Genomic DNA, 15,295 nt, shown 5'->3' with positions numbered 1-15,295 from the left:
CTTTGATTTTCCCCTGGGAAGTGCTTTTGAGGGTCAGCCCAGAAGGGTATAAAGGAAGGCATGCCCTTCATTCTATACCCTGACAACCTCTTTGAGTTTTTTTTACCACATGTAATTATTACTTCAATGAGAGTACTTTTTTTAAATGGCCCATCAGAAGGGCCCTACAGAGTCCTGCATTCGGTGGTTCGTTTTGGATCTGGGCTGTGAGGGTTGAGTCTTGGTTGCTTAGTCTCTGAGGCTGAGGACCAGGCCCAATAAAAAAAAACTTTTGTCTTGCCAGGTTGCAGCGGGACCTGGGACTGGGCCACCTCCCTCGTTTTTTTGGAACTGCGATGACCTGTCTTCTTTCCCCTCACTCACAGGTGGTGACAGCTGCCACCCAGACTCTCAAGGTACTGCAGCATCCCCAACCCCAGCTGTAGCTAAGGAATCGGAGAGCAGAAGTGGTTCTGCCACCTCACCTCAGACCACCAGTTTAGTCTTGGTGGCGTTCTAACAGTGGAAGATAGGTTTCTCAGAACCTTCCAGAAGTAATCATCTAGCAGGGATGAGTGCTCCTGGGGCTGCCTGGGACTTAGACAGCCAGCTTGTGGTCTTTTTTTTTTTTTTTTTCCCCAGGAGCTACTAAAGGAATGTGTGGCTCCACACATGGCTAACATCGGTTCTGTGACCGTCTCAGCCTCAGGTCCTGCCCAGTATATTGCCAAGATGTTTAGGTGAGCATGTGGTGTCCATGTTAAGATTGCATGAGGAGCTGGACCTGGTTCCACACACCTGTGATCTCAGCTACTTTGGAGGCTGAGGCATGAGGATCACAAGTTCAATGCCAGCCTCAGCAAATAGCAAGAAATTGTCTCAAAATTAGAAAGAGCTGCAAATGTAGCTCAATGATAGAGTGTACCTGGGTTCTATCCCTAGTAACCTTCTCCCCTCCAAATAAAAAGAAGGCATGAGGGGTGCTGTAGTAGAATGTTCTGCATAGTGCTTCATTTACCACTTACTGTGAGCTTGGTGCCTGGCATCAGGCAGTCTGGGATTTCAGGGTACCTGTCTAACCTTTGCCAAAACAACTCCTGTTGTTGGAGCACTGCTTGTGTCAGAGTGCCTACACTGGGAGAGGCACCATAATATGAGGCATAAGAGTATGGATTCTGGATCCCTGCCCCTGGAGCTCCTACCATGAAGCTGGGATTGATTCGGTTCTTAACTGCGTAACTCTCTAAATCTCAGGGTCTTCGTCAGCCAAAGGGGAGTAGCAAGAAGGTGAAGACTGAATGAGGTAGCTCTAGGAAAGCTCTCAGAACAGTACCTGGCACATGGTTAAGCTTTCAGTAGCTGTAACTAGTAGTGATCCACGTGATGCTAGGAGATCTCTAATACCCCCATCTTATAGACAGGAAGTAGAGGTTAGCCAGCCAGTGGTAGGCTGACCTCAGAGACCTCTCTTTTGTCCATGTGTTGCACTGTTCTCCACGCTGTGAGAGGAGCCATTCACAGACACAGCCACCAGCCACCTTTGATTCCCAGCAGGACAGTGTGGAAGCTGAGTGCCAAGCCCCCTTGAGCAATTCCAATTAAGAGGCTAGGGGCCTGGGTGTTTCTTTTGGTTCTATTTAGTTTCATGATCTGGTGCTATGGTGACTCTTCCATGGTGGACAGAGGCCTGTTTCTTGTCCATCTGGGATAGGGTTTCAGGAAATTTCAAGAACTTCAACTACCCCACAGCCACATCCCTTTTCACACTGTCAGTTCTTCATGCTGAAACCTCCAGTGCATGGACATCATGGGGACATGGTGCAGATGAAGGTGTGCACAGCCTGGAAAGGGCTAGCGGCTTTCCCCTCTGCCCAGGCCACCTGTTCCTACCATACATTCTGCCTTAGGTCAGAGAAGGTATGGGATAATGACAGACAAGAGGCTGGGAAAGCCCAGTGTGGTAGGCCCAGTGTGCCTGTGAATGGCTCCTCTCACAGTGTGGAGGGCAGTGCACTGACAGAGTGACCCCTGGGCCTCAGATTTTTGATCTGAAAATGGAACAGATTACTTCCTCACAGATTTTTCTTGAAGCACTAAGAGTGTGTAAATTCAACTCAACACAGGGAACATTGTGGACGTTTTCCAAATATTAGTTGTCCCCTTTGCCTTTGCTGGGGCCAGCCAAAGGTTTGTAGCCATTGACTTTTCTTGGTTGGTGCATGGGTGAATGTGACCATGGCCCTAACTCTGCTTGTTCCCTGGCAGGGCGGTGGAAGAGGGCTTGACGTACAAATTCCATGCATCCTGGAGCTCCGTGTTGCAGCTGCTAAGTGTCTTCTTTGAGGCATGTGGGAGGCAGGCTCATCCTGTGATGAAGAAGGTGAGCTAGAGAGCTGCTGGGCCCCTTGAACTAAGTAAGGCTCCTAGAAGGGGAACGGGAATTTGCTCTCTGCATACCACTCCCCACTCCCACCCTGATAGTGCCCATGCAGGTACTGTGTCCCCAAGAAGGTAATTGGACCAGTCAGGGAGGAGCAGGAAGAGAGCTAAGAGGTACCTCGCCACACAAATGTCTGCTCACCCGTCTTTGCTGGAGTTGATGGTTTTGCAACTTAGGGAATCTCTATGATTCTTCCTTTCCTGCCCTTGCCTTTGATTTTTCAGTTCTCTAATTTTTGTTTAATGAGGGAGTATGGTGTTGGTTTTTTAAACAGCCTTAGGCTCTAGGGAGATTACTCAAGTCTAGAATAAATCATTTAATGATCCTGGATCACCCAGGGATCCTGAGCAGATCCCAGCTCCAGGAGCAGGTGGGAGCCCAGACTCCTGGTCAGTAGGTGGAATAGCTGCTGACCTCAGGGGCCTTCTTCACTGACTCCCCACACTGTTGGTTGACACAAGGTGTCACCCTGAGAAGGAGGGTCTTGAACAAATGGCTAACCTAATTGAGGTTAGCAAACTTGGCTTCCTCCACAAGACCAGCAAGGTCCATGAGAAGCCACACTGGGGAACTGGGAGCCAGATGGCATAGCTCTCTGTCTCCTCAGTGCCTGTTAATTCTCTGTGTTGCATGTGAGACTGCCTTTGCCAGACCTACCATTTTTCAAGGTAAATTGGAAATTTACATTTGCATGTGAAACCTCCTAGTTTTAACTGTTAATTGAAATGAATTTTAAAAAATTCTGGGCCTTGGGGGAGAGATCAGACACATCAGTAGATGTTATCACTGTGTGTGAGGCATTTACCCTGGGCCCAGAATCCCAAGCCCCATTCTTTTGGAGACTGTCTGGTCTGGGTCTCTGCTCACCACATTGATCTACAGTAAGGTCAGGTAAAAGAAAAAGGGAAATTTTTGCTGATTTAGTTATAGTCACCTTGTGAGCATTAAAAAACACCTGTACTTTATTATTTTTGGATTTTTTTGTAGTGTTAGGGATTGAACCCTGGGCATTGTCATGCTAAGCAAGTGCTCTACCATTGAGCTACACCCCCAGTTCAACACCCATTTATTTTGTGCATGTGTGCACACACTTGCACTTACTGACAATGGAGCCCAGGACTTCTCACGTGCTAGGTAGATAACCTACCACTGACCCATGCTCCAGCTTTGTGTGCACGTGTCACTGTGTAACCTCTCATCTTTTTGTTTCAGTGCCTCCAGTCCTTATGTGACCTGCGCCTCTCCCCTCACTTCCCCCACACAGCAGCCCTAGATCAGGCAGTGGGGACTGCAGTGACCAGCATGGGACCTGAGGTGGTGTTACAGTCTGTGCCTCTGGAAATTGATGGCTCTGAGTAAGTGTGGTCTTGTTTGGCTTTGTAGAAATGCCAGGAGTTGACATCTTGTTCTTCCCAGGGAAAGAATTCTGCCAGTCTGTGTAGAGAGGCCCTCAAGCAGTCGCCTCCTCACTGTGTCCTTCCCTCCCTTCCAGAGAGACTCTGGATTTCCCACGGAGCTGGCTGCTGCCCGTCATTCGGGACCATGTCCGGGAAACACGACTTGGTTTCTTCACTACCTATTTCTTGCCCCTGGCCAACACCCTGAAGAGCAAAGGTTTGGAACCCTTTCCTGTGTAAAGCCTGAGGTCTCATTATCCAGGAGCTCTAGTTGAAGGGGCCAGAAAAGGCTCTGAGTCCAGCATACCAGCTTTTGGAATGTTTGGCAGCATCTCTGTGCCAACACCTGGCCAGCCAGAACTTGAGTGCCCTCCCCAGCAGGGCTTATCCTCCTCTCCACTCTGAGGCATGTCCAGGCCTCTGTCCCTGGGACAGAACTTTGCTCTCTGCAGGCAGACATTGGCTTCCTTCCAGCTGAGCTGCCACCATTTAGGTCTTATTCTTCCCTTGTGGATCACAAGAAACAGTCTTGTCCTTTCTTCCTTGTGATAGCCCTTGAGATGAACTTTTCAAAATGTATACTATATTTGTTTATACATATACAGTTGGCCTTCTGTATTCCTTGCATTCTGCATCTGCAGATCCAACCAACCACAGATGAGAAATACTCAGGGAAAGAATTATGTCTCTACTGAACATGTACTAACTTCTTTTTCTTGTCATTATTTCCTAAACAATACAGTGTCACAACCCTACGTGCTATTATATTAGGTATTAAGTAATCTAGAGATAAAATTTTAAAGTATAAGGGAAGGATATGTGCAGGTTGTATGCAAATATTCTGCCACTTTATATAATGTAGAGACTTGTGCATCTGCCCATTGTAGTATCCACAGGGGTCCTAGAACCAATCCTTTGTGGATGCTGAAGGACAACTATTTGTACTTCTGTATACCAAGAGATGCACTTGCATATGTATTTTAAGTATTTGAAAATGATCATTACTTCCAGGGAGTGTCCTTCTGGCTGCATGTCCTCAGACTCTCTCCCTCTCTCTCTGGTACCAGGGATTGAACTCAGGAGCACTCAAGCACTGAGCCACATCCCCATCCCTATTTTATTTAGATACAGGGTCTCACTGAGTTGCTTAGTGCCTTGCTTATCTGAGGCTGGCTTTGAACTCACAATCTTCCTACCTCAGCCTCCCAAACTGCTGGGTCTCTCCCTTTCTTTTGGGACATGGTTTCTCGTCCCATCATTTTCTTGTTCTCTCTCTGTATACTACTCGTGTCCTATGGTACATAGACCCAGACCTATATGAGGGATAAGACTAGCACTAGATCACATTTCTTCACATTTCTTGACCTAGTGATGGCTGCAGGAGCTTTTGTTTTCATTGGATTTTGAGGGTCTATGGCAGCATTGGTAAACTATCCTGCCTGCTGCCCATTTTGTTAATAAAGTTTTATGAGAACACAGCTATGCCTGTTCTATTAAGGCTTTTTTGTGTGTGTTACTGGGGATTGAACCCAGGACCTTATGCAAATGAGGCAAGCACTCTACCAACTGAGCTATATCCCCAGCCCTCATACTGCTTTTTAATGGCAGACAAAGTCAAATAGTTGTAAGAGAAATGATAGGACCTACAAAGCTTAAAATGTGGGCCCTTTACGGAAAGTTTGCTGCCCTGGTCTGCGACAGTGGTTCTCAACAGCAGGATGGTTTTGCTGCCCACAGATCATTTGGCAATGCCTGGAGACATTTTTCATTGTCACAACTGGGAGAAAGGTCCGTTGGCATCTAGTGGGCATAGGACAAGGATACTGCTAACCATCCTAAAATGCACAGGACAGCCCCACAACACAGAATTATGTAGCCAAAAATGTCCATGGTGTCAAGGTTGAGAAACTCTTTTTTCTGATTTCAAACATTGTTTGAATATACAGAAAACATTTAAAGAGGAACATAAAAAAGCACTCAATTCCCCCAACCAGAAAGAATTAAAGAATTACTACTAAAAAATTAATGTATTAAAGAATTATTACTGTGGCTGGGGCTGGGGCTCAGTGGTAGAACGCCTGCCTTTCATGTGCGAGGAACTGGGTTCCATCCTCAACACCACATAAAAATAAATAAAATAAAGATATTGTATCTATCTACAACTAAAAAAATTACTAAAACATTAATGTATTTTTTCTTTCAAATTTTTCTTTTTTTCATATATGTAAAATATAAGGGACTATAGACACTGGCAGCAAGATTTTTTTGTGTGTGTATGCTGGGGGTTGAGCACATGCTCCATTACTAAGCTCCATCTGCATCTCCGGCCCTGACAGTGTTCTTTGTGTCTATATAAACTGGTGTGTAGCTATCTATTTCCTATCTATACTCCCTTTTATGTACATGCAAAGATGTTTCTAGCAGTGTGGTTTCTGTTAGCAAAGAATCTGACATAATCTGCATGTCCTTCAGTGGGTTCCACTTAAGTCAGCTCTGGTAAAGTCTTGCTTTGGAATGAAGGAGGGCTGGGGATGTGGCTCAGTAGTAGAGCACTGGTTGAGCATGTGTGAGGCCCTGACTTCAGTCCCCAGTACCACAAAAATAAAGCAGAACATACAAAGAAAGACAAACCAGTAGGTAGGGATAGATGGCCTAGAAGATTGTGGTTAAATAAACTAGATTTAAATTTCAACTTGGCTAAAGCACTGTGACTTTGGACAAGGTTATTTAGTTTATTTAGTTTGCCAGGGTCTGCACCTCATCTGTAAAATGGGCAGGATAATTACATTGTGAGGATTAAATGAAATAACCATATAAAATGTATAGTACAGTCCGGTTTGTGTCTTATGTTTAAAGAAGTATAAGAAAAGTCACAAGGAACAGAAGCCATCCCTGGGGGAGTAAGATTATAGAGAGACATTATTCTCCATGTTGTTGTTTATAATTACTCTGTATTATTGTTTTCCATGGGTCTAATATTTTAGAATGAATAAGTATTATGATATAATTTATGGAGAAGGGAGAATCACCCATATTCTTGTCTCCCTGAACCTTTGGTTTTGGTAAAATGAGGCCATGATGGTGCCCAGGTTCACACTGTGTCTTTTTCATATATTCCAGCAATGGAGCTGGCCCAGGCAGGCAGCACCGTGGAGTCCAGGATCTATGACACACTCCAGTGGCAGGTAAGGGTCAGTGAGGGGAGGCATGGGGAGGAGAGCACAGGGGCATGGGTTGTTAGTGTTATTCTCTCCTTTATTATCTCCTCCTCAGATCTGGACCCTATTGCCTGGGTTTTGCACAAGGCCCACGGACGTGGCTGCCTCCTTCAAAGGTTTGGCAAGAACACTAGGTACAGCCATCAGTGAGCGCCCGGACTTAAGAGTCACTGTGTGCCAGGCCCTGCGTACCCTCATCACTAAGGGCTGTGAGGCAGGTATGTGTGGGCTCCAGAGGTAGGGTGGGCACTGGTGAGAGGGTGGCAGGTGTCCCTGGCCCCATCTCCTGGCCTGCAGTGGCTCATTTGACAGACATAACTGCAGAAACTAACATTTTGTGCTAACTTCTGTGTTGCTGCTTTTGCTGCTGCTCTTGAGACGCACAGAGTTAGTAGGAGGCCCTTGCTCATTCACCTCTGCTCCCAGGGTGTGACACCTGCTGCAGAATCATGGTCAGCGTCACAGGCCCCTGTGTAGGAGCTACACAGGAACCCAGACCATTTCGGCACCTGCTCTCTTTGTCCTGGCCTTAGCCTATCCTGGCACAGAAAACTTCAAACCCACTGCTTCCAAATCCTGCCATAAGATCCCCTGAACAGATACCTCTGGGCTGCAACCCCAGTGGCCACTGAAGTAGGGTCAGCTCATGTTCCTTCACTGCAAACCTTGGTCCTTCTGCCAGAGGCTGACCGTGCTGAAGTGAGCCGCTTTGCCAAGAACTTTCTGCCAATCCTCTTTAACCTATATGGGCAGCCTACTGCAGCTGAGGACACTCCAGCCCCTCGCCGGGCCGTGCTGGAAACCATCAAAACCTACCTCACCATAACTGAGTCTCAGGTGTGCTGGTGGGGGAGTGGGAGAAATGCTCTCAGGTGAGCATCATTGGGTTGGACAAGTTGGGAAAGATGAGTCCCCACCTACCAGGGTCACATGGGTCTCTGCCATCTGGAAGATGGAACCACATACAGCTTTTATGTCTTGGGCTGTGACTGAGGCTCCTAAATGGTGGAGAAGTAGCTCTGGGACCTGCTGCTACTGCTCCTTTCTTTTTCTCTGGATCTGCTAGTTGGTGAATGGTTTCCTGGAGAAAGCCAGCGAGAAGGTGCTTGACCCTGCTAGCTCTGACTTCACCAGGTAATGTGTTCAGGTTTCCCCACTTGAACTGGGCAGCCCAGGGAGCTGGAGCGGCATATGGCAGAAACCTTATGGATTCACTGTGAAATTCTTTGGGGAAATCTTATGATGTTGAATGCCCCAGCTATACTGAGAGGTTGGACAGTTCCTTTTTCCTGAGAGGCCCTTTTGCTTGCAAGGGAGAAACAAGGACCCTGGAAACAACACTGCCTGCGTTCAATTCCCAGTTCTACCACTTAACGGGTTGTGTGGACTTGACAGATGATTTACCCACTCTTTGTTTCTGAGTTCTGATCTGTAATGTGGGCATGATAATAGTATCTGCTCTTGAATACTTTTTGAGGTTTCAAGGAGTTGGCATTTATAAAGCACCAGAGCTATAACTGGTATATTGTGAGTGCTTGATTAGGTGCTAGTGATGATTATTGCTCACAAGTTCCTTAAAGACCCCTGTCCTCACCCTGACTTCTCCCACGTTCTTGTAACAGTAGACATAAGAACACTGATAGCTTATCTCTTCTCCAGCTTCACTTAAATTATTTTTTTGTCTCCTATTTTGAGCAGATTGTCTGTTCTGGACCTGGTTGTGGCCTTGGCTCCTCATGCTGATGAAGCTGCCATCAGCAAGCTATACTCTACCATCCGGCCCTACCTAGAGGTAAGCCCCACACAAGCTCATCTGTGGGGAGATGGGGCTTCAGAAGGTGTTTCTGTCTTTATTCTTCAGCCTTTGCTCCTTGCCCAGATCAGTCTAGTCTGCTGTTTTCTACAGTGGCTTCGCCTTGTACTCTGTCCTGCCCATCTATCAGTTTAGGTGCCAAGGCAACTGAATTGCAACGTCTTCTGCTAAGGTGTCTCTTGTAGAACAGGCCGTGCTCCTTTGCCTGCTCACTCACTAGGCCCATCCTGGCCTGGGCTGACCTTTATCCCTTCCAGTTCTCCACACCCTCATCCCACTGCAGCCTCATGTGGCTGCTTTAAGAGTCCCAAATAGAGCAGGTGCCACATGCACCTTTGCATATGCTGGTTCCTTCACCCTATGACTGACAGCCATTCAGAACTCAGATCAACGGTGCTATTCTGAAAGCTGTCCCCATGCTGAAGTTTAATAGCAGTTAGGATGAAAAGTGTCTTGGGATGGAACATGAAGGTGGGCATAAAGATCCATGTCAGGGTTGCTCCCTGGTATCTCAGGAACAGTGGGAGTCAGTGGGACAAAGGAGAGCAGTGCTGCTCTAGCTATAAAAAGTAGCAGGCCACAGGCTGTGCTGCTAGAATGTGCGTCATTTAGAGGTGGTGAGTGGAATAACTTTGCCATCCACTGTCCCCATGCCCAGCATAGGAATTAGCCACTGGTGGAATATGGAACATGTCCATATTTCACCAGAGCTCTTGTCAGACTTCATGAGCTCCAGACTAGATGGGCAGGACTAGCTTCTTCTCTGAGTTCCCTCAAGTGCGAGCCACAGTGGACACTCTGGGAATGTCACTGTAAGGAGGGGTGGATACAAGTCTCCTTCCTCATCTGTCCCTGTCCTCCATGCACTGACTGCAGAGCAAGGCCCATGGGGTTCAGAAGAAGGCCTACCGTGTGCTGGAGGAGGTCTGTGCTAGCCCCCAGGGACCCGGGGCCCGTTTTGTGCAGACGCATCTGGATGAGCTGAAGAAGACCCTGTTGGACTCACTGCGGAGCACGTCCTCTCCTGCCAAGAGGGTGAGGGTGCCGGTCTGCCGGCTCTGCCAAGGGAGGACGGGTTATTTCCTGGGAGGACACTGGGAGAGGAGCCACTGGAGAGGTTTGCAGGCTGTGGGCTGGCACAGAGGGTCTCCTGACTGTTGTTCCATGCCCACAGCCTCGTTTGAAGTGCCTCATACATATTGTGAAGAAATTGTCATCTGAGCACGAGGAGTTCATCACCGCCCTTGTCCCAGAGGTGAGGTGTGGGAGGGGTGGGTATATGTGCATTTGGTGGGTTTCCTAAAGGATGGTCCCCAGTAGCCTGTCATAATATGGGCAGGGCAGTGAGTGTGGGCTCAGTTTGCCACCTGGGCACATGGGTGCCTTTATTTGCCCCTATACTCTGGGCAACCCACCCTAGGGTGGCTGACTCAGAGGATACGTGCTAATGGGACTGTCGTGACCAGGTGATTCTATGCACCAAGGAGGTGTCGGTGGGTGCTCGGAAGAATGCTTTCGCCCTACTGGTGGAGATGGGCCATGCTTTCCTGCGGTTCGGCTCTAACCAGGAAGGTGAGGCTTGGGTGATGCTAACCAAGGGGATTCTTTGCTTGTAGTAGGATGGGTAAGTTTCCCTCAGAACCGCTGTCAAAGGGAACTCGCGGAGTGAGCTCCCTGCCCTGCCCTGTCCCAGGCAGGCTGCTCCTCTCTTTGGGGGCCCTGTCCTCATGTGACTTATTCTAGTTTTTGCCCCCAGAGGCTCTACAGCGCTACCTCATCCTGATCTACCCTGGCCTGGTGGGCCCAGTGACTATGGTTAGCTGCAGCATCCTGGCCCTGACCCACCTTCTATTCGAGTTTAAAGGTAAATATTTACTTCCTTGAAGGCTTGGGAAGCCCTTAAGGTAGGAAGGTGTTCTGGGACAGGGTGGCTACGAGAATGGGGAAACATTCCAGAGAGCAGTAAGGAGGTACCTCCTGCCTCCCTGTCTCCTTTCTCACATAGCTCTGCTTTCTCTCCTGGTGGGTATGCTGAGGCTGCTTCCTCACACCTGCCCCAGCATGAAGCAGTGTGGCTCTGCTACTCTGCGTCCCCTGTCAGTTGTGAGTAGGGTAGAGTAGGCAAACTTCCAGTTTTTAGTTCTGCTCCTGGCTCCTGCCAGCCATGTAAAGTGTTGAAAAACTTTACTAACCTATTGGAACCTCCATCTTTTTTAAAAAAATAAATTTTTAGTTGTAGATGGACACAATACCTTTTATTTTATTTATTTATTTTTATGTGGTGCTGAGGATCAAGCCCAGGGTCTCACATGTGCTAGGTGAGCACTTTTTTACTGAGCTATGACCCCAGCCCTAGAATCTCCATTTTTTATCTTGAGTCACCCACCATGGGGTGACTAAAGGGTACAAGGGCACTCCATAGAATGTGATTAGAACTACCAGGCACACAAAAATCTCCAAATGTTTGCTTCTACTAAGTTTTGACCTGGCAAGGGCAGGTAGAGCTGTCCTTGGGCAGTCTTAGGTCCAGGTGGGGTCCTGGTATCTCATGACAGTGGTCCCTTCATCTCAGGGATGATGGGGACTAGCACAGTAGAGCAGCTGCTGGAGAATGTGTGCCTACTGCTGGCCTCCCGTACTCGTGATGTGGTCAAGTCTGCACTGGGCTTCATCAAGGTGGCCGTGGTGGTCATGGATGTGGTGCACCTGGCCAAGCATGTGCAGCTGGTGGTAAGGATCCCTTTCCCACAGAGGGTGGCAATGTCCTTCAGGGAGTCATGCTAGCCTTAAGGCTATCAAGTTAAAAACTTTCTCTTTAGCCCTAGCTTTGTGCAGAAGCAGGTAGTAAGCAGCCCTGGAAGGGACTTGGTATGGAAGTGCCAACTTGGTAAAGGCAAGGGAGGGGCACAATGCCCAGTTTGCCTTTTACCTTGTGTCCTCCATGGAAGCTACTGCTCTGCAGAGCAAAGACCAATGGGTAGAGCCAACCCCTCCTCAACAGATGAGGAAACAGGCCAGAGATTTCCAGGTTCACAATCTCAGGACTTTTTCCCAGCTCTTTTTATTTTTTGAGATAGGATCTTGCTAAGTTTCCAGTCTGGCCTCAAACTTGCAATCCTTTTGAAGATCCTCCCAAGTATTTGGGATTATAGGTGTGGGCCATCATGCCCAGCTCGATTCCCAGTTTGGAAAGGTTCCTTAGCACAACCCTGCTGGGGCACCTGCTAGGTTGCAGAAAGGTCCGAAGGACCCTTTGTTAGTGGGTAATTGACCTGTCCTGCCCAGAGGGAGCCTACCCAGGCTTGCAGCAAGCTGGGACAGAGCTCTAACCCATTGCACCCACTGCCCAGTTTCTCCCATCCAGCTGAGTCATTAGACTGCCAGGTCCCTCTTAGCTGTGTTTGGGTCTGGTTATGATGTTAGGCAAAGTGGGCTCCATGGGCTCTACGAGTAAGACTCCTGCCCCTGTGGCCACTCAGCAGCCATGTAACACTGTTCTTTGGTTTCCTCATCTATAAATTGGGAGTTATAACATCTGTCCCATTGTGTTGTAAAGAGTCAGAGAATGTATGTAGAGTGTAAGCACTGCTCAGAAAGGCTAGAGCCAGCCAGGCGTGGTGGTGCACACCTGTAATCAGGTGCTGAGAGACCGAGGCAGGAGGATTGTGAGTTTGAGGTCAGCCTGGGCAACTTAGTGAGACCCTTTTTCAAAAAAAGGACTTAAGCTGTCATCTTAGGAAGGGTGGTCAGGGATTGTGTTGTGAAGGGGGATTTATGGGAAAGATGGGGCTGCTCAGAGTTCTTGGAAGCACAATTGAACCAAGGGGTAATCCAGGAGAGCTACTTAAACCTTCCGCTTTTAGCTGGACCTGGTTGCTTTGTCTCTGGTGTGGACATCACTGAGAGGTGGGTGGGATGGAAGGCATAGCACCCTCCTGACACGCTGGTGCTCTGCCTGGTAGATGGAAGCCATTGGGAAACTTTCAGATGACATGCGCCGGCATTTCCGCATGAAGCTTCGGAACCTATTCACCAAGTTCATCCGCAAGTTTGGGTGTGTGCACTTGAATGGGGGTGGGGGTGGAGCAAGCCCGGAGTTGAGGATTTCTAGTCCCCCCAGGGACTGAACGGAAGAAGAGTCCATGATCCCTGAATACCTCTTACCTCTGAGGAGTGCTCTCTGGCCAGTGCCTCTCTTCAGCCCTTCTTTGCCATTCTCAGGTTTGAGTTGGTGAAGGGGCTACTGCCTGAGGAGTACCACAAAGTCCTGGTAAATATCCGGAAAGCTGAGACCCGTGCCAAGAGGCACCGTGCCTTGAGCCAGGCTGCTGAGGAGGAGGAAGAAGAGAAGGAGGAGCCTGCCCAGAGTAAAGGTGACAGGTAAGATCACGGTGGGGTCCTAGGGACCTGGTTTCCTCCAGCCCAGAGTGTCCAGGCATTGCCCAGTTGACCTCTGCATCTCCAGGGAGTGCTCTGACTTGGGGCTTCTCTATCCTTAGCATTGAGGAGATTTTGGCTGACTCAGAAGATGAGGAGGACAATGAGGAGGAAGAAAGAGGCCGGGGCAAGGAGCAGCGGAAGCTGGCACGACAGAGGAGCCGGGCATGGCTGAAGGAGGGAGGAGGGGATGAGCCTCTCAATTTCCTGGATCCCAAGGTGGCCCAGCGAGTCCTTGGTAAGAAAGAAGTGGCTGGCCCATGAGCTTAGTGGGCCCGTGCTGGGTTTGCCCTAGTGCTGCGTTCCTGGTGGGTGGGCAGGGGCTAGCTTCTGTGATAGGCTAGTGGATAGAAGCTGAGAGGCTTCCAGTTGGGAGCATAGACCTGGCGTGTTGGTTCTAAGGAGGGTGCCAGTGGGTTAGGACTGGGCTTCCTCCTCCTCATGCCAAATTCTGCCATACCAGCTACACAGCCTGGGCCTGGCCGGAGCAAGAAGAAGGACCATGGCTTCAAGGTGAGCGCTGATGGCCGGCTGATCATACGGGAGGAGGAAGGCGATGACAAGGTAGAAGAAGAGGACACCACTAAAGGTGGGGCCACATGCCCATCCTGGGAATACAGCTGCTTCTGGCCCAGGCCAGGGCTGCTCTTGTTAATTCGTTCAATCACTTGATGTTCATCTACCTTTCCATGCAGTGATCATTTGTTAAGGAAGCATTGGTAAACACAGGAGAGCCAGGCGTAGTGGTGCATGCCTGTTATCCCATCACCTTGGGAGACTGAGACTGAAGGATTTTAAGTTCAAGGCCAGCCTTGGTGACTTAGCAAGACCCTGTCCCCAAGAATAAAAAATAAAAATGGCTGGGCATGTAGCTCAATGGTAGAGCTCTTGTCAAGTGTGTGTGAGACCCAGGGTTTTATCCCCAGCACTGAAAAAATAAATTCTATCTTTGAGATGCTTTGGTTCCCATGGCTGAGCTGCAGGCTCTTGACTCACTTGCCCTACTAATTGGCACTCGCAGGGCTTCCCCTGCACCTCACTTGCCAGCTCTGTGTCTATAGACACTTATTTAACATCTCATCTTGTATGTCCTTACTCCAAATTGGCATGATGCCAATATCTACTTGACAGGGTTGTTGGGAAGATGAAGTTATAGAATATATACAGTGCGTGCGTGTTTCCGTAGCTGGTCTTCTGCTCCCCTCTCATTCCTTTACTCTCCTGTCCTCTTGGTCCCTGGCTATTTCTGATGCTAAGGAAGTCCCTTTCTGCCTTTCTACTTTTTCAAAGCCTCCCCACTCTTTAGGATTCAGCTCAGGTCCTCGCCCTGTCTTTAGCATCTAGTCACACGGTGTGTTTATTTTTTTGGTTATTTCTTGACTTTGCCTGAATCTCTTTCACCTCCAAATGGTTGGCTTCATACTTCTTTATGTGCCCACAGTGGAAAGAAAAGATTTTCAAGCTGGGAACAGTGGAGTATGCAGCTACCGGACAGGCTGACTGAAGGAGATTTTAAGTGGGAAACTAGTCTGGGCAACTTAGCAAGATCCTGTCTGAAAATTAAAAATAAAAAGGGGTAGGGGTATAACTCAGGAGTAGAGTGCCCCTGGGTTCAGTCCCCAGTACTAAAAAAAAAAAAAACAAAACAAAAAAACAGGCTCTCAGGTAGGAAAATGAAGCAGTCCTGTCAAAGTGGAGCATGTGTGGGTCTGGGCAGTCTCTCCAGGAAACCTAGGACTTTTCAGGAGCCATCATCCCTGTAGCCTAGGATGGGAAAAAGGGGGCAGTGTTCAGAGGTCTTATCTCCCTTAAAAGGACAGGTCTGGGGAAGGCAGTTTTCTGGGGTTGGAGTTGGTACCCCTCATCCTGGTGAGCCAGGAAGAAAGGGTGAGTTGGGAGTGCCCTGAGTGTTCACAGGGCTGTCTTCTTTTGATGCCAGGTGAGGATGAAGAGATGGCTGACCTGATGGAGGACGCGAACGTCAGAAGTGTGAGTAGTTGCTGTTGTCAGA

At 48.6% G+C, this 15,295-nt stretch overlaps 1 protein-coding gene across 1 annotated transcript in view; it reads left to right on the top strand.

Annotated features, from left to right (window-relative positions):
• Rrp12 (ribosomal RNA processing 12 homolog) overlaps positions 1–15,295 on the top strand; it is a 34,253-nt gene that overhangs the window by 13,198 nt on the left and 5,760 nt on the right. The window contains exons 11-30 of the mRNA XM_046449928.2: positions 284–395; positions 622–719; positions 2,245–2,359; positions 3,632–3,774; positions 3,912–4,033; positions 6,937–7,001; positions 7,090–7,252; positions 7,717–7,871; positions 8,101–8,168; positions 8,733–8,826; positions 9,724–9,882; positions 10,022–10,102; positions 10,314–10,419; positions 10,604–10,711; positions 11,420–11,577; positions 12,810–12,901; positions 13,069–13,227; positions 13,347–13,522; positions 13,748–13,873; positions 15,224–15,273. Of these exons, the coding sequence (XP_046305884.1) occupies positions 284–395; positions 622–719; positions 2,245–2,359; positions 3,632–3,774; positions 3,912–4,033; positions 6,937–7,001; positions 7,090–7,252; positions 7,717–7,871; positions 8,101–8,168; positions 8,733–8,826; positions 9,724–9,882; positions 10,022–10,102; positions 10,314–10,419; positions 10,604–10,711; positions 11,420–11,577; positions 12,810–12,901; positions 13,069–13,227; positions 13,347–13,522; positions 13,748–13,873; positions 15,224–15,273 (2,350 nt within the window). The remainder of the gene's footprint in view (positions 1–283; positions 396–621; positions 720–2,244; positions 2,360–3,631; positions 3,775–3,911; positions 4,034–6,936; positions 7,002–7,089; positions 7,253–7,716; positions 7,872–8,100; positions 8,169–8,732; positions 8,827–9,723; positions 9,883–10,021; positions 10,103–10,313; positions 10,420–10,603; positions 10,712–11,419; positions 11,578–12,809; positions 12,902–13,068; positions 13,228–13,346; positions 13,523–13,747; positions 13,874–15,223; positions 15,274–15,295) is intronic.

This window comes from Marmota monax, unplaced genomic scaffold (assembly GCF_021218885.2).
Source record: "Marmota monax isolate L192 unplaced genomic scaffold, Marmota_monax_Labrador192_F-V1.1 WCK01_AAM20220418_F8-fsc00004, whole genome shotgun sequence".
Lineage (NCBI taxonomy): Eukaryota > Metazoa > Chordata > Mammalia > Rodentia > Sciuridae > Marmota > Marmota monax.
Note: the sequence above shows the minus strand (reverse complement) of the source record. Positions and strands in the feature narration are given on the sequence as shown.